At 44.7% G+C, this 19,959-nt stretch overlaps 1 protein-coding gene across 1 annotated transcript in view; it reads right to left on the reverse strand.

The window, feature by feature from the left end:
• Positions 1-3,288: 3,288 nt before the first annotated feature.
• The window catches only part of BEGAIN (brain enriched guanylate kinase associated), a 185,148-nt gene continuing 168,477 nt past the window's right edge, over positions 3,289-19,959 (reverse strand). The window contains exons 6-8 of the mRNA XM_083440748.1: positions 11,974-12,081; positions 7,623-7,706; positions 3,289-4,837 (exon numbers count right to left, since the gene is read on the reverse strand). Of these exons, the coding sequence (XP_083296874.1) occupies positions 3,464-4,837; positions 7,623-7,706; positions 11,974-12,081 (1,566 nt within the window). The 3' untranslated portion in view covers positions 3,289-3,463. The remainder of the gene's footprint in view (positions 4,838-7,622; positions 7,707-11,973; positions 12,082-19,959) is intronic.

Here is a 19,959-nt window from a genome sequence, read left to right on the forward strand (position 1 = left end):
AGTAGAAAATTTTATATATCCTAAAGTTGTGCAAAATGGGGCCTCCCACGTCCGTCCATCCAGCATGAGACTGTACATATGAAGGAGATGCTCATCTGATTTCTGTTCTTTCTCCCCCTGTCCTTTTGGAGTGCCCTGTCCATCTTGTACAGTGAATTCTACAGTGGTACTTGTCAGCATCGCCCTTGAGCCAGTGCCACTAACTGGACTCATCCACTTCAGCCCCGACTGGGCTAGGCGAGCTGGGTAGCACTTCCAGAGACCACCTTCTGCACAGGAACAGGTCAAAGTGCTGTGGACTCACAGCTTAGAGTTGTGAGCACCGGATTCACTCCAACAAGAAGACAGTCGTCACACAGCAGAGTACAGCAGAGTTTAGTAGAGTATATAAACAACTCGGAGAGCAGCTCTGTAGAATATTCTCTTTATTCTATAACTACAACTATTATACAACTATATACAGAGCTAAATAGGTCTAAGCATAAAGAATGCTGAACCACACTGAGTGCCTGCAGCTGCTCTTAGCAGCAACCTTATCTAAACACACAATCTCTCTCTAACACTGACTGACTGACCGACTCACTCACTGACAGACTCACTGACTGTTTGATGTGGTGCTGGAGCAGAATAAGTAGAGAGCAGAACACGCCTCCTCCTCTCTGCAGAATCAGCAGACTCCTCAGGAGATTCTTGGATATGGGAGGGGTGAAATCTCCTCAGTACTTTGGGTTAAGAACTTAATTCGTTCCAGAGGTCCGTTCTTAACCTGAAACTGTTCTTAACCTGAGGTACCACTTTAGCTAATGGGGCCTCCTGCTGCCACCGCCGTGCGATTTCTGTTCTCACCCTGAAGCAAAGTTCTTACTATTTCTGGGTTAGCAGAGTCTGTAACCTGAAGCGTCTGTAACCTGAGGTACCACTGTATTTGGAGAAAAAGGCAGACTCTTTTCACTCTTTACACACTGCCAGAACTGGGCCTACCACTAGACAGAGTAAGATGAATGTTTCAGGCAACAGAAGCTAGTACAGGGCAGGCAGCGAGCAGAAGCGAGGTGTTGGAAGACAGGGTTTTTTTTTTGTCCCCCTAAGCTACCTTCTCCAATGGTGGAGGATGGTATCCCACTGCTGGTGTTGACCAAAGATACAGCTGCCAGTCTGCTTAGCTTTGGTGCACTGAATTGGATGGGGGGGGGGGGAAGAAGGAGGACATGCTGTCTTTCACTTTAGGCAACAGCATAGGCCACACTATCTGTCTAGCCCAGTATTGCCTGCTCTGATTTCCTCGGCGTTTTTGAACACGTGAAACCAGAGATTGAACCTAGGACTTGGTGCGTGCAAAACATGTGTTCTCTGTTATGCGCCCTCCCTGAAGGCCAGCCAAGCACAGAAAGCCTTGTTTCAAAGTGTGAAGTGCTTCTTCTTGAAACAGACTAAAGTGGTGCATAAAATGCGCTATTGACCTAATTTATTTAGCTTATGATAACCTTATTGTGCTGGAGCCAGAACACATAGGCTGCCCTTGGATTGAGCAGGCTGGAAAGGGGTAGGTGGACCAGTGGCCAGATGTAAATCGGGAAGAGCAAATGTTTCAATTCAGATTTCTCATTTGTCCAACATTAAGCTGAGGTCTCCACATTTCCTCATGCTTTGCAACTTTTAAAAAACTCAGCATTTAAGTGTAAATTTCTCTTATTCGCTTCTCCCACCCCCAAAGCAACTTTCCCATATATAATGCATTTTCGTATGCTGTTTTCATTAATACAGTCGTACCTTGGAAGTCGAACGGAATCCATTCTGGAAGTCCATTCAACTTCCAAAACATTCAGAAACCAAGGCGTGGCTTCTGATTGACTGCAGGAAGCTCCTGCAGCCAATCAGAAGCCGCAGAAGCCCCGTCAGACGTTCGGCTTCCAAAAATAGTTCACAAATCTGGAAAAGTCACTTCCAGGTTTGTAGCGTTCAGGAGTCAAAACGTTTGAGAACTAAGCTATTCAAAACCCAAGGTACGACTGTATATGCACTGCACACTTTACCATAGTATTTGCGTTTTTCTGCACATTACTTGGCTGGAGAACTGTAATACAAAATTCAGAGACATGCAAATTTCTTGGGATGGCTGTGTTTCAGTTCACATCTTGTTTCAGAACTTGAATAAAATATTGGGGGGGGGGGCAGGTAAGCCCCACCCTACATAATTGATTGCATGATGGGACACACCCAGACCATTTGAACAGCATTGCTCATTTACTTTGGAGGGGCCCAATTTTATGGGGTGGGGCAAAGGAACTTTCAGCCCCAGGAGTTGGCTTGTGAATTAGGTCGGTTCACCTTTAAATGCAAATGGAATTGTCTCCCCCATACCTAGTTGTGACTCCCTCTTAATTGCTCATGTTGATTTGAATCCTTGGGGAGAACCAAAGGTAGAATGGGGGAGTCCATAGGGATAATGAATCAAACTCCTCCTCCATCGCTAGATGCAGTATCTGCAACTTCACATGACAATAAACATTACATCGGTACCAAATTGACCCTGCTGAACACAATACTCATTAACAGCATTCTCTTAGAACATCTTTTAATGACCAAAAAATAAAAAAATCAAATAAAAAATAAATCAAAACATTTCCACTGGTGTCTTTTATTAAGTAATGCAAAATACAGTACTAATTATGACACTCCATGCATTTGAAACAATATAAATGCAAGCCTACAGAAAAATAAGTGACAAAGAAACCCTCAATTAATTTTGAGGTAGTGTACAGGGCAGAAAAGTAGAAACACAATGGGACAGACCAACCAAAATATCTTTATCATTTTGTGCATTTGTCCCCGCCCCCCAAAATTGTTCTTACTCCGAAATACATTTGTATTAAAGAACTTAGTGGGTCATTTTTGTTTCCATTGCATTTTAAAAAATATACTTCTTTATAACATCACCATTCTTGTACATCCTGCACCACACACAGCCCAAACTTTTAAAGAACCATATAGAGATTTGATTTGTCCTTGTGATAAGGATTCTCTTTTTCTCTCGCCCCCCCTCCTCTCTTTTTAAACCCTTCTCCTCCAAGAATTCAGGCACATGTGGCCTCATGCACAAAAAATAAATAAGAAACCTACTTGAAGGGGACAAAAAGTGTCACTCGAAGCGCTTGAAGAGTACTAAGGACAGTCTAATAAATACTGATTTGTTTATAAAAATATCTCAGGATATAAAAGTGGGCAAAGGGTTGGTATCCAAGATGGAAAAGTCATCGTGTGAAAAGTGCCGCGTAATGTTTTTTTCCCTCCTTTTTAAATAACCAGATTTGGGTTTCCCCCATCCCTTTAAAACAGTACTATTGTGAATATGAATATATATTTTGTAATACTGTTGCTCAGAAGCCTACCGTATGCTAGAAGTATCAAATGTCACCTTTTGTCATTGTGATGTTTGTCTCCTTATTGCAACTTTGGAAGATGTTTAATTGAGGAGGGTTCCGTACAATTGTGCTTTCGTGAGGCTGTCCTTCCGACTCAAGCCTGTACTTCCAGTCCGTTGAAACTGTTGCTGCTTGCTATGGAGGCTCGAATGGCTTCCTTGCTCAATGGAAGACTGGTGGATCTCTGAAGCCTCCATAGAACTCTGGTTGAGGGACTCGGCTGAGCTGTTCGGACTGACGTCAACGTATTCTCTTTTCAACACCGGGCTTCCGTCAATGCTTTTACTACTGCACACCTGGACTGTGATCCTTTCGTTCATTTTGTCTCTCGGCTCTTTCGTTTTGTAAGAGGAGGACAGCTTGTCCTGTTTGCAGCTAGTGCTGATGTCAATGTTCAGGCCACTGTCGGTCCTCAGGAAGCAAGAATCCACAAGCCTGCTCTGACAGATGTCGTCTCCCTCTGAGAAGCTATCGCCTTTGTAACTGGCGTAAATGGGACTCGACCGGCTGTCAGCTTTCTTGATGGGGCTTCTGTAGTACTGCTCCGAGAAACTGCAGGGCGAAAGCCTGCCACTGTTCCTGTAAGAATACGCACCGATATCCTCAACGCTCAGCTGCCTCCAACGTCCTGGGAGGTCCTCTTCGGACAAGTTGGTGTTCCTGCACTCGCTGTGCATCTTCTGCGATGCTAAAGCTTGTTGGGTAGTTATGGCCGAGAAATGATAAGGCTCACTTGCATAAGGCGACATAGTCCTAGTGAAGGTCGGGGAGTTGTTGTCGTCAGCCAGCTCCATGTGCTGGATGGACTTAGACTTTGCAAACCTCGGGCTCCCCTGGTGGTCATAACCTGAAGATGGCTTTCTTTCAAACATCTCATCCCGGCTGCTCAGGTAGATTGCTTGCTGAGAGGCAGTCAGCGTGCTAGCCTGGGCGTTTTCCTTCTCCTCGGACGTCACGCTGAAGCTGGAGTAGGAGCTAGAAGTTGGCAGAGAGGTAACGTATTCTGGGAAAGCTTCGTGGGAGAAGCTGGAATGGAAGCCGTCTTCTTCGACGGTGCTGTCCGTGGAATTCTGGGACCTCAGGAACCCAACATCTTTGACTTGCATGTCAACACTCTGCCTCCGCTCCCTGCGTCTTTCATCAGGGCAGTAAAGAGCTGTATCGCTGCAGTAGATGTCGGACTTGTATTGAGGCCTCTGGGCAAGCTTTCCGACAGAGTCCTGGAAGGCAAGATCTCTGTTCGATGAGCTTGACAAGTGCGAAGAAAGGCTGTTTGGGTCAGGCTTTTCCAGGACCTTAGCAATGACGCAAGTCGGTATGTTGTCTGCAAAGGATGTATGACACAGAGGTACTGAGAGGCTGCATCCGTGCTTCTCCAGGTGGATGCTGACGCGTTCCTGAAATTCAGATGGCAGCTGTAATAAACAGGAGGTGGGAGGAGAAAGGTGGGTGAAATGTGGTCAAATCAGGAGCTCACTAAGGCAGCAAGAGCCAGCATGGCGCTGTTCAGATGTTGTGGAGTAGAATTCCCATCATCTCTGACCATTGGTCATGCTAGCTGGTGCTAATGGGAGTTGAAGTCCACAACATATGGAGGACACCAGGTTGGCGACTACTGTCTTAAGGCATCGTTTGTGACCCAGAAGCCCTAGCTACTGAAGGCCACAAATCTGAATTTTTTTAAAAGGAAGGATGGAAACAATATAGTTGCATTCATCAGCGAAATATTAATTCAGGCACACAAACATGGTTAATTGCACTGCCTAGTTAAGGATTTTAGCTGCTTACTGAATTATTATCAGTAATTTGCAATATTTTAACATTTCTGCCCTCCCTTGCTTCCCCTCTTCTGAACTCATACACTCTGCTGAGCCTTCGCTGTTGAACACAGAAATGCACTTGCAAATTGTCAACCCAGAATTGCAAGCTTCTGTTTTCACTTGTTTTCGTTGTGAATGTAAAGCTTGTAGCTCTCATGCTTTGGAACAACACCCCAAGGACACAATTGCACTCAATTTTTTATAAGTGTCGGACTCAGCAATGGCCCCGACTACAGTGTGGGGAGGAAGGCAGGGAGTATTGCTTGTGGGTTTATGGCGTTGCAGTAGTGGATTTTGTGGCATCCCTGCACAACGAAATGCCGAAAGTAGCTTTCAGGAAAAGGGTTTGTTGCCATGACAAATATTTGCAAGAGAGGAGCTGTCCATGGCAGCAGGCTTTACTTTTTAAAATTGAAGTGTTTTGCAGGAGCAATGCACTGATCTTAATTTGAGTTTTAGGAAAGCACTCATCTTGCCAGGAAGCCACTGCTAGTGTTAAGGCACCAAATTCATTGCAGGGGGTGTGTTAAACTACACAGAGTGCTTTTCTATCTCTCTAGAAAAACAGGTGTCGGTACTCACCATGAAGTTGTTACAGTATGTGCCATACTTTTTAACAACAACAAAAAGAGGTGTCATTACTGTGTACTATTGAGTACCCCCTGGAAAAAAAGCACTGACTACACATTAGTTTAAAACTAATGTGTGTGTGTGTTAAATCACACAATCGTGCTGGTTGCCCTTGAGTGGAAAATCTTTCTTTCACAAGCAGCCAGCGTGGGTCCCCAGTCCAGATTCAGATATTGGTACATGTGAGGTGAGAGTTTAACCATTTTCTACCCGATGCAACCCTGAGATAGATGGGGGACGCGGATGGCACTGTGGGTTAAACCACAGAGCCTAGGGCTTGCCGATCAGAAGGTCGGTGGTTCGAATCCCCGCGATGGGGTGAGCTCCCGTTGCTCAGTCCCTGCTCCTGCCAGCCTAGCAGTTCGAAAGCATGTCAAAGTGCAAGTAGATAAACAGGTACCACTCCGGCGGGAAGGTAAACGGCGTTTCCGTGCACTGCTCTGGTTTGCCAGAAGCGGCTTAGTCATGCTGGCCACATGACCCGGAAGCTGTACGCCGGCTCCCTCGGCCAATAAAGCGAGATGAGCACCGCAACCTCAGAGTCGGTTACGCCTGGACCTAATGGTCAGGGGTCCCTTTACCTTTACCCAATTGCATGGAGGGGGGAGTTCTCAATGGGTGCTTTGCTCCCTATGCAAATAATAAATGTGAGGTGCCTGATCCAGTTTCAGACTGCAGCAGGAGACCAAGAGTTGATTAGCACACAGCTGTTGTCAGGGTCCTGATCCATATCAGCCCCCCACATGCACAATCCTATTCAGTGAAGTATCTATAGGGTAGGACAGGTGCAATGGACCCCACCTTTGAAGGTAGTGGTGGGCTTGTGGCTACAAGACTGCCCTAGCCTTCTGCTGTCTTCTCCTCTTGTTCAGTTCCTTCCTCTGGACCAGAGCTTTCTAAACTTTCCATGTTGGGGACACACTTTTTAGTCATGCATCATTTCGCAACACAGTAACTCAGTTTTCCTAGCAAACAGGAGGTTAAACTAACCCCTTTCCAGCCCCAGGAAGGTGCATGGGGAGCGTTTGCATGACACACCTACACACCGCAGCTGACACACTCATGTGTTGCGACACACAGTTCGGAAAGCCCTGCTCTGGACCCTGAACTCCTGACTCCTGGACCTGTGGTTGCTATTAAGCCTGTGTCACTGCTGGCTTGAACGAAGACCTTACTCTGAAGCAAGTGCTGCTTTCTTCTGGGATGGGAGCCTGACAATAAGTACATTAGAACTGCACATGCTACGTCAGACTTACAGTCCATGGAATTCAGCACTGTGTCTCTAAACAGCCAACTAAATAGCACCAGGAAGTTCACAAGAAAGATCATGATTACTATGGCCATCTCATTCAGGGAGAGAATGTTGGGTGGGGTTGAACTTAATTTCTTTTGGTTTAACAAGCATCACTGGGCTTGTTGGACCCTCTTCAGTCTTTCAGTTTGGCCTTGCAGTCCTTGAGTTATGAAAATACTTCCTTTACTTCCACCCTATGCCTGCTGCCTTGCCACCCAATAATTCCAATCCCAGGAATCCTCTTCCCCTCTAAGACTTTTAATGAGTGGTACACCATATCCCGTGGACTACAATGCATATGTGTTCATAAGTATGTTACCCTCCACTGATACTGCGGTTGCCTTGTCATTCTTTGCCCCTGCCCACCCTCTCCCTTCCATTGCTCTTGAGGAGTAGAAGCAAGTCGCAGCAGCAGCTGCTTGAGTGATTTTCAGAGATGCATTTAGTTTACATTACCTCGGAAAGCTTATGCGCCCTGTCGTAATTCTTGCTACACTGGAGCAGCTGAGCAGCTAAGTTGCAATCCTTCCTATAGAGCTCCTGTAAAAATAAAAATAATATGGAAACAGAGATATAAACATTGAACAGCCTGATTCCTACAGCCAGCAATGTAATGTATGTGTCTATAGATGTAATACCCCATGTATTGGGAAATACACGTATGGGCTTATAGTTCAATATAGTGCGCATGGAATGGTAGAAAACTATTTTCAGGAACCTCGTGGTCTGAGGATGCATTAGAGTCCAGGGAGCTTCACTGGACTGCTGTGTGTGCTTTTGGGCTTCCCTATTTTAACCTGGCAACTGACAGACACATCCTTCCTTGTCCATGTGGGCGGGAACAAACAAGGATGACATCAAGGGGTTTATTGTCATCATGACCAAGTGCAATAGTTGCCATGGCTATCTAGTAGCCTTGTTTATTTTCGTGATTCGATGCAGTGTTGTAAAACATGCCAGCCGCCCACTATTACCGTGCACAGCAATTTCCGTTTCCAAAATGAGAACGGAAAACAAAACACTATGCATTACTTTGCTACAACACTACTCAACTTATTTGATAAAAAACACACACACACCACACAAAACAAAACAATTTGCTGTCTCCAGAGGCTCCTATTTTCCTCCTTTAATGCTTTGTTTGGGGGAAAATGAAAGCCACACTGATTGAAGGTCATTTGGACGCACACAAGTCTGCTATCACAGAAAATAGGGGCAAACTGGGTTCATGACCACTTTCCTTTTCTACTTATTCTGGACCAGAAGAGGCTGGCAGTGCTACAGAATCCAGTGGCTTACAAAGATGGCATGGGTGCCCGAACCTCACTAACACCCTGCAGCAAAGCAGCAAGGATGCTGCTGTTGGGAGGGTGGTTCCATGGCACCATCCCAACAGGCTGGTGACTCCCCTTATGGACAGCTCTTTCAAAATTATGAATAGGTGACAATATAGAAACTGTAGCCTTATTGGAGTTCACCGATTGGGTCTGTGTTGCTCCCGGACGGGAGGAAGGAAGTCAAATGACACCGAGGTTGATTCAAACAAAGAGTTTATTCTGCTCTCCGGATAGCAGAAGGCACTTGCGTGGTCAGTCCACAGCCAGTCCAAAGAAAGGAGAAATTTCATGCAGTATATATATACTCCAGGCACCCTCTCCCTCCTTCCCCAGGAATCCAACCACGTCAGCCTTTACACGCAGGTTGACATCACATATGTTCCTGCTCCGGTATTCTTAACCATAAAAGGGTATTCCTTCCTGTACTTCTGACCATAAAAGGGTATTCTGCTATTGGGAGGGTGGTTCCATGGCACCGTCCCAACATGCTGGTGACTCCCCTTATGGACAGCTCTCTCAAAATTATGAATAGGTGACAATACAGAAATGAGATAGGCTCCCCATGGTAACAGGTAGTCTAAAGTCTCAGCATCTATTTGGCTGGCATGACCACCCAAACCCCTATCTCGGGGGCAGCCAACAGGGTGCCCTCCACATGCTTTGGACTACAACTCCCACGTCAGTCCCAGCCAGCCAGCATGGCTAGTGGTCAGGAATGATGCTGTTATCTCTTCTTTACTCTCTATTGCCCATCTGAATATTTTGTTAATGTAAGTGATAAATTCCAGACACTGAATTCCAGATCTTCAGGGGCCCTAGTTGGGGGTTGAAAGAATATGTGATGGAGGTAATAGAAAAAAACCAGGGGTGATCAAGCTATCAATCAATTCTGGTCATGAGGACTGTGTAGAGTGCTGTTGCATGCAAGTCTTGCTTGTGGGCTTCCCATGGCCACTGTGAGGACAGGCTGATGGAGTAAATAGGTCTTTGGGCTGATCCAGTTGAGTTTTTCTTCTTTATTTTGCTCTTCTGTTTTAGACTCCAGTTCCCACCGTCCCTGACCACTGGCCATGCTGGTTGGGGCTGATGGGACTTTAAGTCCAACAACATCTGGAGGGCACAGGGTTGGGGAATGCTGTGTTAACTCCAGGAAGTTCATGGCAGGAAAGTTTCCTATCTCGTCCTGTCCCAGGTGGTGGTGGTGCGGTGAAAGAGGGAAGAAGGGATGGGAGACTTTTCTTCCATTTTGTTAGAATCATAGAATCATAGAGTTGGAAGAGACCACAAGGGCCATCGAGTCCAACCCCCTGCCAAGCAGGAAACACCATCAGAGCACTCCTGACATATGGTTGTCAAGCCTCTGCTTAAAGACCTCCAAAGAAGGAGACTCCACCACACTCCTTGGCAGCAAATTCCACTGTCGAACAGCTCTTACTGTCAGGAAGTTCTTCCTAATGTTTAGGTGGAATCTTCTTTCTTGTAGTTTGGATCCATTGCTCCGTGTCCGCTTCTCTGGAGCAGCAGAAAACAACCTTTCTCCCTCCTCTATGTGACATCCTTTTATATATTTGAACATGGCTATCATATCACCCCTTAACCTCCTCTTCTCCAGGCTAAACATGCCCAGCTCCCTTAGCCGTTCCTCATAAGGCATCGTTTCCAGGCCTTTGACCATTTTGGTTGCCCTCCTCTGGACACGTTCCACTTTGTCAGTGTCCTTCTTGAACTGTGGTGCCCAGAACTGGACACAGTACTCCAGGTGAGGTCTGACCAGAGCAAAATACAGTGGCACTATTACTTCCCTTGTTCCTTAATTTAACTTACTTTTAGGACCCAGAGAGAATACAGGAGAAGCCTCAAGGACTGAACATGTTCCACGTGCCCCTCAAAGGGCAGACTGATGCTGTTTACTTCAACCAGTATAGCTGCTGGCAATCTTTCTTGAGTAACAATGAGAACAATGATTTTGAATCGAACGAGCACATGCTTTCTGGCCTGAAGAACTCCTCTTCTATCACTTCCATCTTTCAGCTTGATTCACACATTCAATTAGCATTGTGATTGAAAATTCAGCTTGGGGACAATGGAGAGACTACGCCCCCCCCCCTGCTTGTTACTAAAAACCTACTCCTTGCATGGTATTCGACATAGCCAGGAGTGTTTTGTTTCAGTTACTGTGCTAATCACTGCCAGTTTGCATGAATTCAATTGCCATCCCTGTGTAGCCTGGGTGTGTATGGGTGAGGCAAGCAACCAGCAATGGTGCAACCCAGGGGTGCCAATTTGAATAAAATATTGGGTGGGGGACAGGTAAGTCCTGCCCTACATAATCAATCACAAGATGCGGTGTACACACACCAGTTGAATGGCAATGCCCATGAACTTTGAGGGAAGACTGGCCCCCTCAAATATTTTATTGGGGCCCCCGAAGGGACTTCAACCCCTAGGAGTTGGCTCCTATGGTGCGACCACCATGCTTCGACTGGAGAATGCAGCTGGGGGTCTTCTAGGTGTCTCCCGCTGTGTGGTCAGTGATAGGACCACGAAAAAAATATTGTACGGGGAGGGAACACACCCAGAAGAGATCAGATGCATTTCTGGGGTAGGTAAGACTTGTTCCACATGTTATATTTCCGAAAGAGAAATAACAGTACAGTACATTGATGGTGTGTGTGTGTGTGTGTTAAGCTCCCATGTAAAGATTTTCTCTGATGCAAGTCCTCTTGATCCATCCTTAGGATTGCAGCTCAGCACTGTCTTATTTCAATTCCCAATTTATGGTTCATTTTTTTTTATTTGCTTATGCAAAGTGACCACAAGGATCCGACAAAAGAGGTAGAGGATAGAGAGAGGTGTGTTATATCTTGGGGAGGGCCACCTCCTTCCTCTGGTGCCACCTATGTGTGTGGAATTTTCTCATGGATAAAATTTTTTTGGCAGCAACTGACTGGGGGTGGGGTGGGTGGGGGAGAAGTAAGACTTAAATTAGTCCTGGATTAGTTCTGGTGATTTTCACAGTTGCATCACACACACAACAAACAGGACAGGGAAGGGGGACTTGCGGACCTCCCTATGTTGCTGTATTCCAGCTCCCAGAAGCCTCAGCTAGCATGGCCAACGCTTAGGGATTTAATCAATGAATTTATGAATCGCTTCCTGCGAAGCGATTTTCAAAGCAATTTTCATGATAGACGATAAGGGCAATAAAAGCTTTGTCAACGAAGCTTATGTAAAATAATTTCATATATATATAAATGAGATGGTGATGATGGATTTTTAGAGTCCAACAACATCTGGAGAGCCACATGTTATCTACCCCTGAACTAATAGAGAAAACTTCTTAAAGCACCACACTGATACAGGTAAGTGGGATAGTTGAATCTGAGTAGTTAATCCAGCAACCCACAATCTCAGATAACACATATTTCCACACGTGAGCATGACAAATAGCCACTATTCAAAGTACTTACATTATCTTCTGACAATTTATCAATTGTCACCTTGGCTTCTATCAGATGGTTATTGAGGGCTATTATTTCGTGGCTTAAAGCTCTTTTTTCTTCTTCGTAATGTTGACCCTGCGTACAAAGACAATTCAATCAACGTCTTCCCCCTCACAACACGAGCTGTCAAATGCCGTTTCCCCAAGCTAAAGAGCAATTGTATGAAATGCCATTTCCACCCCCTTCCGAATATTTCTTTTCCTCTGCTGTGCTCTCTTCCTTACTAAGCAGCATATGACGGAGAACTGAAAGCACACTCGTTTTGCTTTTTAAAATAATGGAACCTTGACATGGGGCATTTTCACACATCGGTTCACTCTGATTCCAAAGTTGGACACGTGGAATTGGTCTGCAATTCATAGGTAGACCCTTCATTGACAAGAAAGAATACAGGCGACGCTCAACTTATGCCAGGTTGCCTTGTGTAAAGCCAAAATTGCGTATTATCAAAATTGCGTATTATCAAAACACATTGGGTTGAATGGCGGGTGGAGTTGCCAAAATCTTTCCCCCCCCGGATGCCCGTCCGCTTTCTATTTTTTAAAAAACTCTTTTTTGTCAAATGTGTAAAGCTAAATGTGCACAAGTTAAATGCATGCAAGTTGCAACTGTACCGAATTTTTCTCCCATTCATGGCAGACACATTACAAGCCATTATTTTAGCCTCTGATCCAAAGTTCAGTTTTATGTTCCTACAGGAAACTTGTATACTCCTAAGTGGAAGTTCCTAAACCACCAGAGTAAAATGCGAGTTGACCTGCATAGCTGGATTAAAAATATTCCAAGGCTCCTGAAACAAAGTTTTCAGTCTATGAAACAGGTGGAAGCTGAGCCACATGACTGCTGAATCACATGAGACAGCTCTTGATTGGACTGTACCATTTCAGGCTGCAAGTAGAGGAACTGCATATTTGGGTGTTCACATGTTCTAACCCATATAGAAAAGGGTCCCAGACAAACCTTCTCCTAACACCCCAATTTTCTATGTCTAGAATTAGATAGGAAAGGCATTGGTAGAGGCAACAGATGGACTCCCAGCATTAGCCTGACCCAGTCAGCCACTGACACTGTAAAAGGAGACCGACTCCTTTGCTAAGCTGAAATTCTGATAGTATAGAATAGATACCAAACTGGGAATTTAGTTAATAACACTTGGCCTGGTGACCACCTCTTATCAGTGGATGCCATTGGGATGATCCTCAGGATGAAGAATATTTAAGCCCATGGCTTAAAGTCCCCATTTGAATCAGTTGTTTCCCAGTCAAATAATTCATTTACACACTTTTTTAAAAAAAGTGTGCAAGAGTTATTGTGAAAATAGGCTGGACTGGTTCTCTAGAGTCAGCCATTTGCTAAGTCTGGGAGCCTGCAAAGACCAAATTAGGTTACCCATTCCGCACATTTGCTTTCAATATGGATGGCTTGTTTGCTGAAACGTGCTAATTCTGCAAAGCAGGGTATTCATCTGAAGTGTCTTGGGATCTGAAATATCTATTCTGTCTGCTGACACACACATCTATATGCTCCATAATTCTCCAGAGGACATTTTCAGATTTGGGGGTGGAAGAGAAAGAAATAGAAATTCAGGGAAGAGGCACATGCAAAATTCAGCAAGGTTATAGTACGAATACGAAAAAAGAAGAAGGGTGTATGTTTAAGGCCATTTGCCGTGACTTTCTTTTGCATACATTACAATGTCTATATTAGCATTAGAAGCAAATGCTCCACTCTTCCTTTTACCACCCCATTCTCTTTATTGCTATCTTCATTACTCCAAGATGCACCAAGGATACCATCCGTAATGTAAAGCAAAAGAAATAAAAGGAACCATACATTAAAAAGATAAACACAGTAATGGAAACACAATTCACAATCCGTTAAAACAAAAACTGGCTTGCAATGTTCGCAGCACACCCAGTGATCCATGTGGATTTCTGTTCTCTCGTACTTTACTGCACCAGTAGCCAATTTTTCCAAGCGTCCCACCTGCTTTCTTTGAAGGAAAAGGAACTGATGCTAGTGCAAGTCTAGATAGTACGATTACTTTTCAGCATAGAAGTCCATTGAGGACAAGGGCTGAGGTCTCCTTTTTACACTGCGTTTCACATTATAGAGGGGTTTTTTTTAAAAGAAGAAGAAGAAGCCTAAATCCTCTAGGTGAGGAAACACTTTTGTTATCTCACTAAAGAAGAATCCCCAATTGGAAGGCACACCATAATTGAAAGCCTGCTTCCCCAAGACAGCACTGTAGGCAGAGCATTTAATTATGTAGGGCAATTTTAACCTATCTATCTATGCCGTCCAAACTCAGAAAAAGACTTTCTCATTTCCATCTGCAGGAGAGTGTCATTTTTGCAGTTGTTTCTTTCCTAACTTCCTTTCCCATTTTTTAACCTCCCTCTTCCTCCCCCAACTCTCCACATGTACTTATATTCCTATGGGCGACAACTCTGGTCTCCTCAAGGAAACGTTCCTTAAACTTTGTGAGCTCTGTGGAATTTGTAGTAATATTTACTCTTGATTAAGTATATCGGCAGTTTTATCTGAAATTCAGCGGTGTCCTGTCTCCCTAGCATCCATCTGAGATAAGCATGGCTGAGGATGTGCTTTTATGTAATTGATTTATTCCCTTCTTGTTCTGCCTTTCCTCCCTCTCCAAGGAGACCAAGGTAGCACACGTGTTCCCCTGACCCCTGCATTTTTATCCCAACAGCCCCGTGAGATAAGTTAGGCTGAGAGATAGTAACCAGCTCAAGAGCATCCAGTGAGCTTCATGACTGAGCAGGGACATGAACCTGGGTTCTCCCACTCCTGGTCCATCACTTAGACCACTATACCATGCTGGTTCTTGCCTACATAGCATAAAAGGAGAAGCCATGAATATACTGTGGGTGGTATCCATAGAATTGTAGAGTTGGAAGGGACCACAAGGGTCATCTAGTCCAACCCCCTGCAATGCAGGAACCTCAGCTAAAGCATCCATCCAACCTCTGCTTAATAACCTCCAAGGAAGTGTTGGGATGTTCCGTTCCACATTAAGGAACATGCATGATTGTTGTGTGCCACATGCCTGTTTACACTCCAGCACAGCTTGCTGCGAACTTCCGTTTGTGTATAGCTTTTGCTTATGCTGCCTTGCTTTGGACACAAAGGAGATCAGACATGTTTCCTTTTGTCCTGATGTATGCTGAATAAACTGCTTGTAAATATGCTCACACAGCTTCTCCTGCCACTTCTGTTGCGTAGTGTTTACTCTGCTGAGTAGCGTGTCCTGGCTTCTGAAGCTCGGGTCGCAGATTCATGCTGCACCAAGGACTGGAGTTCGCCTGGCACACCGGCCTGTGGGCTGGAGCCAGCTGGGGGCCTGCCAATTGCCCCCGTTTCCTTGGTTGCATGCTAACAGGAAGGAGAGCCCACCACCTCCCGAGGGAGTCCGTTTGAGAATCTCCTTTCTTGTAACTTAAAGCCAGTGGTTCAAGTTCTACCCTCCGGAGCAGGAGAAAACAAGCTTGCGCCATCTTCCATGTGACATCCCTTGAGATATTTGAAGATGGCGATCATATCTCCTCTCAGTCTCCTCTTATTCAATGCCATTCTACTAGGAACAGGTCCGCTGAAGTTACTGGACATGACTGAATTAGGTTCATTTGTTTCAGTTAGTCTACTCTGACTAGGGTTTAGTTGAATATACAACCCTCTGGTTAGAAGCCCTGCTTTTGGTGAACATTCGGAGTCGAGGCACTTATTATTATTATTACATATCTATCCTAATATTAGGGCAGCGGGTGGCGCTGAGGGTTTAACCACAGAGCCTAGGACTTGCCGATCAGAAGGTCGGTGGTTCGAATCCCCGCGACGGGGTGAGCTCCCGTTGCTCGGTCCCTGCTCCTGCCCACCTAGCAGTTCAAAAGCACGTCAAAGTGCAAGTGGATAAATAGGTGCCGCTCTGGCGGGAAGGTAAACGGTGTTTCCGTGCGCTGCTCTGGTTCACCAGAAGCGGCTTAGTCATGCTGGCCACATGACCCGGAAGCTGTATGCCGGCTCCCTTGGCCAATAAAGCGAGATGAGTGCCGCAACCCCATAGTCGGTCACGACTGGACTTAACAGTCAGGGGTCCCTTTACCTTACCTTTACCTATCCTAGCATTCTTTCATGGGGATTAACTCCCATTTTATCTTCACAACAACCTAACTTCTGTATTTAACTTACCTAACAGGGCTGTTGAGAGGATACAATGCTGGAGGGAGAACTATGTTTGCCACCTTGAGCATCCTCAGAGTAAAGTTAGGGCATGAACATGATAAATAAATAAAACCATTGCCCTTTAGCAAACAACTGAGTTTGCCAAAAACCAATCGCCTCTTCAGTCTTCACTTGCGACAGTAACATTTTCATTGCCGCATGCTGACTATTCCTATTCTTTCTTTGAAGAAGCTTTCTTGCTTCGAGAAGTTCAGGGCCCCACTCCCTCCAATATTTACTATTAAAATGAAACACGGAAGATTAGGTATGATAAGCAAACCAGAGTATGCACCAGTCTTCTCCCAAACGTCTTGCTTTGTATCAATATGACACAGCCCTTCCATCATCAATTTCTGTATCACTGATAACTGACAGCGTGGGGAATTATTTGTACTGTGGGCCCTGAACAAATATCAAGGTTAATTATCCGCGTGTGTGGAGCACAGGGCTATGATATAAAGGAGATTATTAAAATCGGAAAGTGGCAAACTGCTCACACTAAGCAGCTCCTGGGTGATTTCAAAGCACGTCAGAGAGTGATTTCTGCTTCCTTCCCACCTACCCGCCCACAGATTGAATTAGCTTTGTCCTGATCAACAGAAGGGGGACAATTATGGCCATGACAGGTCATGTTGCTCCAAACAAATTCATAGTATATGGATCATAAAACCCGTGATGTTAGGCTTGATATCTTCCACACACAAGGCCAGAGACCTGGCCTTGTTTCCAGCAGAACAATTCCAAAGGAAGAAGGCAAAAGCATAGGAGTGTAATTGGCAGGTTATTAGCTCTGAGCAGACTGGCTCAGAATTCACTCCACCTATAAAGAAGCCGCCTCAGAGTGAGCAAACAGTGGTATCTAATGCTCCCCTGGATGTTAATTTTCGAGAGGTTATAAGATCTGGAAGCCACAAGTGAGTGCATGCAACAGATATAAAGTGGGAATGTGTATGTTAATGAGAGCTGAGGAACTGACCAAGATAAGAAGAAGAAATTGGGTTTAGTGGCTTGTTCTTAGAACATAGGGGTAACTTGGACTTGGGGGAGAAATTCAGTCTGGCCCATGTATAAAAACACATCTGCCTAATCTGTGCTTCCTGAAACAATACATGAACTGATACACAGCTAGACTTAGAAAGCTGCACTTTTCTGAATTTTGTAAATTTATTATTATTTTTTTAGTTATTGCATCTATAACCCACATTTTTTTCTCTAAGGTGGCATACATGACTCTCCCCCTCCTTATTTAATCCCTGCCGACTGGGGATTTGAACCCTGGACTCCCAAGTCCTGGTCCAACACTCTAACCAGTAGGCCACATTGGCTCGAATTTAGTTCTCTGCAATGTAGCTCTCCAACCAAAAATGTGCATGGCAATCCGTATGTTACAGGAAAGTATGTGTTGAAATGCCTTTACTGGTTTGAATGCAAACCCTCCAATTATATGCAACCCCTGAAACAATAGGCAAACTGTAACACAGCTATCCTAAGAAATTCACACTTCTCTGAATTTTTGTACTTTAGTTCTCCAACCAAAAATATGCAGAAAAATCCACATAGCTGGGGAAAGTGTGTGTGAAAGTGCCTGTGTGAAAGTGACTCAGGAGAAGGCAGCTTCCTCTGCTGTTACGATATACATGAATCAAAGAATTGCAGAGCTCTGATTGCATTCCCATCTATTTTGGATGCATTACAATGTGGAGAGTATTTGGTAGTTTGATAGGATGGATTGCATCCTGTTTGTTAAAATGCCCCTAACAGTGGTAGATTGGCCGGCTAAATGGAGAGTTTGAACCTTGTGGAATAAAGATTTTGTTCCATTTGCTCATGCTGTTTAGAGACATCCTCATAAATATTTGCATAGCTTCCGTAAAATAATTGAAGATTGCTGAACAAATCCTAATCATGTTAATTTCTGTTAGCAAACACAGCAAAGCAACAAAAGCAATGTTTTCACTTTGTAGCTCTGATCTGGAATTGCTAATGTTTAGGTGTCTGTTAAGGTGCTAGAACAAGCTAAGATTTATGACACAGAATTATAAATCCAGTCACTCATATTTCCGTTTTCATCCTCTCACCTCACCCACAAAGCTTACAGGTGGTCTTAGGAACACAATTCTCTCTCTCTCTCTCTCTCTCTCTCTCTCACACACACACACACACACACACACACAGCTGCTGCCATACTGTCTGTAATATGGGGAAAATAATAATGACCTACCTTTCCAGTTTTTTTGCAAGGGTTGCAGAGAAAATGCATGGGAAGCTCTTAAATTGAACACCTACTATATAGCAAACCACATAGCCTCCTCTTTAGCAATCAGTATTGTACAAGATCAGCAATTCAATGATGTCACTCCCAAGAACATCATGATTTTGTCTCTGGCAAAATTGGATTTTGAGACTACTAAGTACAGTAAAAGCATTCTCTCTAAGCCAAAATCCCAGAGACACCTTAAACCATTCAGAGCTTATGCCATTATGGTTAACTCAACACCAGTTGTAACCGGGAATCCTATGGAACTCAGACAGAATCTGCTTATTATAGCTGTACACTTAGAGACTTATGTCTACAGGTTTGGCTAAGAAAGGTAATATAATACAAGGCATTAACTTCTCTCTATTTTTTATATGCATTCCTTTAAAAGGCACATCCCACATGGCAGTTGAACCCTGTGTAAATTGTATTTCTCCTTTGCCTAAACTTATGATTACCCATGGAGTTTTATATGCCTGTTGTCTTTGTCCATGGAGTTTTCTCGGCAGGGATACTGGAGTGGCTTGCCGGTTCTTGCTCCAGGTGGATCACGTTTGGTCAAAACTCCCCACTATGACCTGTCCATCTTGGGTGGCCCTGCACGGCATAGCACATAGCTTCTCTGAGTTGTTCAAGCCCCTTCGCCACGACAAGGCAGAGATCCATGAAGGAGCTGGACCATCAAGAAGGCTGATTGCCGAAGAATTGATGCTTTTGAATTATGGTGCTGGAGGAGACTCTTGAGAGTCCCATGGACTGCAAGAAGATCAAACCTATCCATTCTGAAGGAAATCAGCCCTGAGTGCTCACTGGAAGGACAGATACTGAAGCTGAGGCTCCAAGACTTTGGCCACCTCATGAGAAGAGAAGACTCCCCGGAAAAGACCCTGATGCTGAGAAAGATTGAGGGCAGAAGGAGAAGGGGACAACAGAGGACGAGATGGTTGGACTGTGTTCTCAAAGCTACAAACATGAGTTTGACCAAACTGCGGGAGGCAGTGGAAGACAGGAGTGCCTGGCGTGCTCTGGTCCATGGGGTCATGAAGAGTCGGACACGACTAAACAACTAAACAACAACAACATGATTACCCAAGTGATTTAAGCATCCTCCGGGCTATTTGGATAAATGGGGTCATGGTGTTCTGGCCTTTTCTCTTTATGCTAATGGAAAGATACCATGAAAGACATTCTGAAGCTTGCAAATTGCTTCCACTGAAGCACTTAAGTGAGGAAGGTTCATAACCTTCACAAGTCAGCTTCTTGCTTGGAAGAAGATTGGAACCCTGGCACAGTCTCTGGAACCTGAAGAGTTGTGAAAGTTAAAGGTGCACTAAAGACAAACACACAGTTTTGAAGGACCATTCATCTCCTGCAATCACCTGGGTAGGCATGAATGAATTTCGCATTTCCCCAATTTTGAGTTCTGCTTGCCACATTTCCTTAATCAGCTTGCG

Source organism: Podarcis tiliguerta (assembly GCF_965153285.1).
Source record: "Podarcis tiliguerta genome assembly, chromosome: 1".
NCBI classification, from domain to species: domain Eukaryota; kingdom Metazoa; phylum Chordata; class Lepidosauria; order Squamata; family Lacertidae; genus Podarcis; species Podarcis tiliguerta.